The sequence below is a fragment of the Austrofundulus limnaeus genome, unplaced genomic scaffold, assembly GCF_001266775.1.
Source record: "Austrofundulus limnaeus strain Quisiro unplaced genomic scaffold, Austrofundulus_limnaeus-1.0 Scaffold2466, whole genome shotgun sequence".
Classification (NCBI taxonomy): Eukaryota; Metazoa; Chordata; class Actinopteri; order Cyprinodontiformes; family Rivulidae; genus Austrofundulus; species Austrofundulus limnaeus.
The window spans coordinates 10,841-12,060 of NW_013954868.1; the positions used below are offsets into that span (position 1 = coordinate 10,841).

The 1,220-nt window shown below is 32.0% G+C and overlaps 1 protein-coding gene across 1 annotated transcript in view; it reads right to left on the bottom strand.

Annotated features, from left to right (window-relative positions):
• The window catches only part of LOC106511039 (protein IMPACT), a gene marked incomplete at both ends in the record, with an annotated part of 11,765 nt that overhangs the window by 8,597 nt on the left and 1,948 nt on the right, over positions 1 to 1,220 (bottom strand). The window contains 1 exon segment of the mRNA XM_013999780.1: positions 845 to 930. Coding sequence (XP_013855234.1) covers positions 845 to 930 — 86 coding nt within the window.

Here is a 1,220-nt window from a genome sequence, read left to right on the forward strand (position 1 = left end):
TTTATTGCATTTTGATAAAATAAATTACTTGAGTTATTAATTAATGTCTTTATTTTGAAAAAAATGTGGTTCTTAAGAAATACAACAATAATAAATCATGAAAATATCACCTCGCTTGCATAAAAACAAAAATCAGGATCTAAAAATACTCCAAACATATTTGAGTCAGTTAAATTTTGTGCAGAATAATGAGGTTAAATCAAGAATTCAAGGATTTTAATTCCAAATGAGTTCTACATGATGAATGAAAGATAGATACTAAGGTCACAGTTGTCAGCAAAACATAAATAAATAAAATAAAATAAGCCATAAGAAGACAAAAAGAAAAAAACTGAACATAATGTGTTACACATGGAGTTTTTTTAATTTATATTTATTTAACTTTTATTTATCCAGGTAAATTTTAATCATGATTTAAATTTTTAATCATGCCCATGCAGCACTAAAATTAATCAGAGTTAACTCGATTAATTTCACAGCCCTAGTATAAAATTATTTTTATATGAAATGAATGAATGAATTTAAAAAAGCATGTTTCTGTTCTCTACATTCATTGTGTTTTTGAAAGGCAGACTGCACAATAAACTGTCAGGTACAAGACCTGAACCGATGAGTAAAAACTCAGCCACAGTTCAGATAGATGTTTTTCAACACTACAAAAAGTCTCTCTCTCTGGAAGCAAAGTACAAAAACACGAGATGTTCTCTGAAATCTGGTCCCCTGCAGAGGTGGGCCTGCAGGCTGAAACTGAACACTGAGCAGTATAAAGGTGAGCAGCATTTCAGGTGACCTGCTCAGGTGTGGCCTCCGGCATGAATTTCAGTTTTCATTGTTCACACCTCACCTGCTTCGAAGCTGTAGGATCTCTCCACGATAAAGTCTCTGATTGTTTCCACCCACAGGTAGAGGATGCTCTCCCCCGAATGCTCCCTGTAGGAAAACAAATAGTTGAGTTTGAGAGTCACACACTTTATGGAGATGTTGCTCTGTGGAACCACTGTTGTATAAAGTACCTCAAAGTGATACTTAAGTACAAGTACAAGTATCTTATCATAAAAATACTTTGGTAAAAGTTAAAGTCTTCTCTAAAAATATTACTTGAGTAAAAGTACAAGTATCTTATCATAAAAATACTTTGGTAAAAGTTAAAGTCTTCTCTAAAAATATTACTTGAGTAAAAGTCTTAAAGTATCTGACATTTTTTGTACTTAAGTATCAAA